The sequence below is a fragment of the Amyelois transitella genome, chromosome 2 (genome assembly GCF_032362555.1).
Source record: "Amyelois transitella isolate CPQ chromosome 2, ilAmyTran1.1, whole genome shotgun sequence".
Classification (NCBI taxonomy): domain Eukaryota; kingdom Metazoa; phylum Arthropoda; class Insecta; order Lepidoptera; family Pyralidae; genus Amyelois; species Amyelois transitella.
The window spans coordinates 10,390,432-10,394,543 of NC_083505.1; the positions used below are offsets into that span (position 1 = coordinate 10,390,432).

Genomic DNA, 4,112 nt, shown 5'->3' on the forward strand with positions numbered 1-4,112 from the left:
GGAAGTCAGTAAATAAATCGCTGTCGTAAAGTAAATAGTTTATTAGAAATTTTTCAACTTGGCATTTACGCACGAGATATAATCTTTTATTGAATCCTAAATTTTTACAAGCTGACATTAAATAGAGACGCTAATTTCAATTCATTATTCTTGAATCTACCTTTCTTTATAATAGTTACGTATATAAAATAAATTAAATCAGGTGTTACACAAATATACATTATTTAAAAGCAATTCGATATAGCGCGCCGGTCATTCACGCGTTAAAATAAATCACAATCGCATTCGGTTTGGAACAATGCTCGCGAGATGAGAAGGGTGCGCGCCCCAGCTGCGTGCCCCGATCGATCTGTGGACCGCGTCAACTTCCACATTACGCTCTGCACTGTCTGTCAACGCAGTTCCAAATTTAAACGCGTTCTTTGTACAAATTATTTTTAAAAATTTAAACAATAGACTAAATCGCCGGTGTGATGTGTTAATTGTTTTTTTTTAATAATGGAGGCGCGAAGGACTTGGGATGGTGTGCCACTGGGAGAGTCCCATTCGCCGCCACAATCTGTGCCTGGTAGAAGAACGCCGCTGGGGGCTGTCGGCCTTGGTGGTTTCTACATGCAAGGTGGCCAGCCCCCTCCGCCTCCACAGCATTGTTATCCCACTGATGAAAATCAACCTGAACCTGGCACCAGCTATGCTCAGAGGTTAGTGTCTATTTCTACTAGATTTTGATTTATTATAAAAGCAAGTTGTTTTGCATGATTCAATCAATGATTAAAAAATGATGATGAATTATCATTCATAATAGATATTGCAAAAAAATTAAATATTTATCTAAGACCGATTGCTTTTCTATGGTCATCTGTGGATTTATCCCATTCTAAGCATGCGCACTAAACTTAGGGAGCATAAAACAATGTCACCCATAATTCATCTCTGAATAGCAAATAAGGAAGACCTTCGCATCCGGACCTCTGTAAAGTACTATTTAGTACCTATATTAATCTTGCTATTATTTAAACCCATGATAACAAATAAGTTTTTCTTAAAAACTATGTTTATTTAATAACAAACTATATGAAGTTACATTTTTATTTCGTCATTTGCGCTACTGAAGTATTGAACTACTTAATTTATTTAAAAATGAATGAGTTTACATAAAGAGAAAATATAAATAATAAGAACGCTATTCCATAACAATTTAAGTATTAAGCTTTAAACCCTAAAGCTCTAAGACGTTTTTACCTGACATTGAAGTATTGTAAACATATGCCGGCAATAAATTATTGAGTATTTACTTAATACTTATTCAATAAAATAAAGAAAAAAAAGTACCTAAAACTATGAATAATATTTGTGCAAGCTTTTTGAAGACGTGATTAAATTTATATGTATTTTCTCGCATCAATTTATATATACCATATATTATGTCGATTTACATTTACAAACAACCACATGATCTAGTGCACATCTGTGCACAATACTGCCCGCGATCCCCTTCCCCTCACTACTTAATGTAGTGTTTTGTTCGCGTTGATCATGATTTTCGACGCTATTATTATTTGTAGACCTATAAAAAGATTAGAAACGAAAAAGTATCGCAATCGAATTGGATTCCATTATAAATGAATGCAGTATGCGGCACGTAAATTGACATATGCTTAATGCATTATTCTCGTTCATGTCAATCGAGGTGAGGTATGAGGCGTATGTTTGGTGACTGATAGCATCGCCATTTATATTTAAGTCATACTTACTTATTCTTGGAAGCTATTATAATCTAACTAAATAGTGTAACCTCACTCTGTGTCACGTTCATCTTTGCGTATTCCCGATAGCAACCTCCAACAGGATGCTTTGGGGTTCATTTCTCTCGCCAATTAGACATATTTATAGCATCGGGAGCTTATTCATTTTTATACAATTCGATGATTGCAAATTTACTTCGTTCTATTAATTACTGCGCCGCCTCTAATAATCTCTCCGCTCGCGAGTATCCGCCACCGGCCAGTATCCCGAACATAGTCTATTGTTTGGCGAACAGTTATTTGGCACTTGTTCCGACCCCAGCCCCTTGTTCCAGTAAGTTTATGGCCGAAATGGGGATTGGAACTACTTTTAAGTACTTATAATAAACTTTGCAAAGAATGAGAATCAGTCTGTGTAATTTGTCCTGTATATATTATAGTATAATGAGAAAAGAATTATTATTGCCCCAGGAAAGACTCAAAAATGATTACTACTTTTCGTGAGTATTCGCTATTACGGATGCTCAGACTATCGAGTACTACTCTCATATTATACCAAGTAGCCACCAACTTCTTATAGCTCCAAACATTTTTTTTCATGTATGTTTATAAATATGTTTGTTTATGTATAAAGCTGTCGAAAGCTACTAATACACATAAATACGTATGTAGAGAAATATTCCATACCTTTTCTTAGTATGACATAAAATGCAGACCATTACCGTCCGCTATTGGGAATCGCACCTTTATGCACGTGTTTTTGTGATTTTTTTAAACTTATAACACATTTTTAAACATTACAGGCCGATTGGAGATGGCAAATCTAAACAAAAGATGCGGCAAGGGAAAAGCGTACGACTGAACATAAACGCGAGAGAACGAAGAAGAATGCATGACCTGGTAAGTTGTCCTTACATTCTTTTCATTGTTACAATATTAGATAGCATCCGTAGCTTTGCTCAAGTATAAATTTGTAACGCATGTGTTATTTTGATAGATAAGATATACTGCTGTAAAATTTCATTCAAATCCAGTCAGTAGTCTAACACACACGTATTACGTATTCTACGACCTATATATAGTTGTAATTAATTCGAAAGCTTTAAAGTGTCACTTTACGTTTATGTAAACCACGTCATACTTAATTTTCATTGGCAATTTCTATGGAAACATATCCATAGAAATTGCGGCATATCCTTTCTTAGTGCGCCTCCAGACTAGAAGGAGCCACATACGTACTCTAGTAGATTATAAAATAACATTCAGTTTTTATTTTAATTCCCTCATAAATCTGAAATCTATTGAGCCCATATATAACAATGTAAGTTAACAAAAATCCACCGACATATTTCAGAATGACGCACTAGACGAGCTCCGGAGCGTCATCCCCTACGCTCACTCGCCGTCGGTGAGGAAGTTGTCCAAAATAGCCACTCTTCTGCTAGCCAAGAACTACATCCTCATGCAGGCCAGTGCTCTTGAAGAACTAAGAAGGTAATTTTTTCTTAAAAAATATTTTTTACTATGTCACTGGTTCAGTTTAGTTCTAAAAACATGGCATCAAATTGTTTAAGTAACAAATACTTCTTACAAACTAACAGCACTACATTTTCGAGGCTTAGCCCTCTCCACGATCATCTGCCATTTCGATCTCACTCTAGTTTCCCTGCTCCAAGATGTTTTCTTAACTAACTTTTTAAGGTCCCGTGGAGGCAAGCTACTCATCGTTTCCTGTGCCGCCCTCGTGGTCTCAAATACTCATATAACACGTAAATAAATTTCCAGACTGGTGGCCTACCTCCAAGGCACTGCGACGGCGGCCGGCATCGTGCCACCTCCCGGGTTCGACCTGGCCGGCTTCCCCGCCGCCGCCAAGCTGCTACAGCCACCAACTGGGCCACCAGCTCCGCCCGAACCGCCTTCCTGAGACCCACACATCAAACTTGAACCTTAAGCTCATAATGCAACAATATTGTGAATTACCAAGAAGAAACTTTCAGAACACTCATAGAAATCAAAATAGTATAGTAGTCCTATATTATTACAATTTCTATGTGGACACTAAATTCTACGTTTCATAACAGTCGTACGTGAATCCTATGATGTTATTTAGACCGATATATAAAAAGAAACAATTTTATTCAAATAAAAAAATCAGTCCTAAGTTTATTATATCTGTTGCTCAATTAATGTCTAATTAAAATTGATCAAATTTATGCAATATTTTTAAATAAATAGGGATTGAGTGACTAAAAAGAGGTTGATAAATGACGTAATGAAATTAATGTTTGGACGAGAATATTTTAAGTTGGATGTGAGAGACTTGTCTTTGTCGAAGAGGAAATGATTTGCTAATAGGTGTTTGTG

At 36.2% G+C, this 4,112-nt stretch overlaps 1 protein-coding gene across 1 annotated transcript; it reads left to right on the top strand.

The window, feature by feature from the left end:
* The first annotated feature begins 498 nt into the window (after positions 1-498).
* LOC106143676 (class E basic helix-loop-helix protein 22-like) lies at positions 499-3,672 on the top strand. The gene is made up of 4 exons (XM_013345811.1): positions 499-701; positions 2,549-2,645; positions 3,100-3,239; positions 3,531-3,672. The coding sequence occupies exons 1-4, from the start codon at positions 499-501 to the stop codon at positions 3,670-3,672; spliced, it is 582 nt and encodes a 193-aa protein (XP_013201265.1).
* Positions 3,673-4,112: the final 440 nt, after the last annotated feature.

Excerpts from the sequence above, each read along its gene's own strand:
- LOC106143676 (XM_013345811.1), top strand. The coding sequence starts at position 499 with ATGGAGGCGCGAAGGACTTGGGATGGTGTGCCACTGGGAGAGTCCCAT. Across the intron at positions 702-2,548 it reads GGCACCAGCTATGCTCAGAG|GCCGATTGGAGATGGCAAAT; the intron begins GTTAGTGTCTAT and ends TAAACATTACAG. Across the intron at positions 3,240-3,530 it reads GCTCTTGAAGAACTAAGAAG|ACTGGTGGCCTACCTCCAAG; the intron begins GTAATTTTTTCT and ends ATAAATTTCCAG.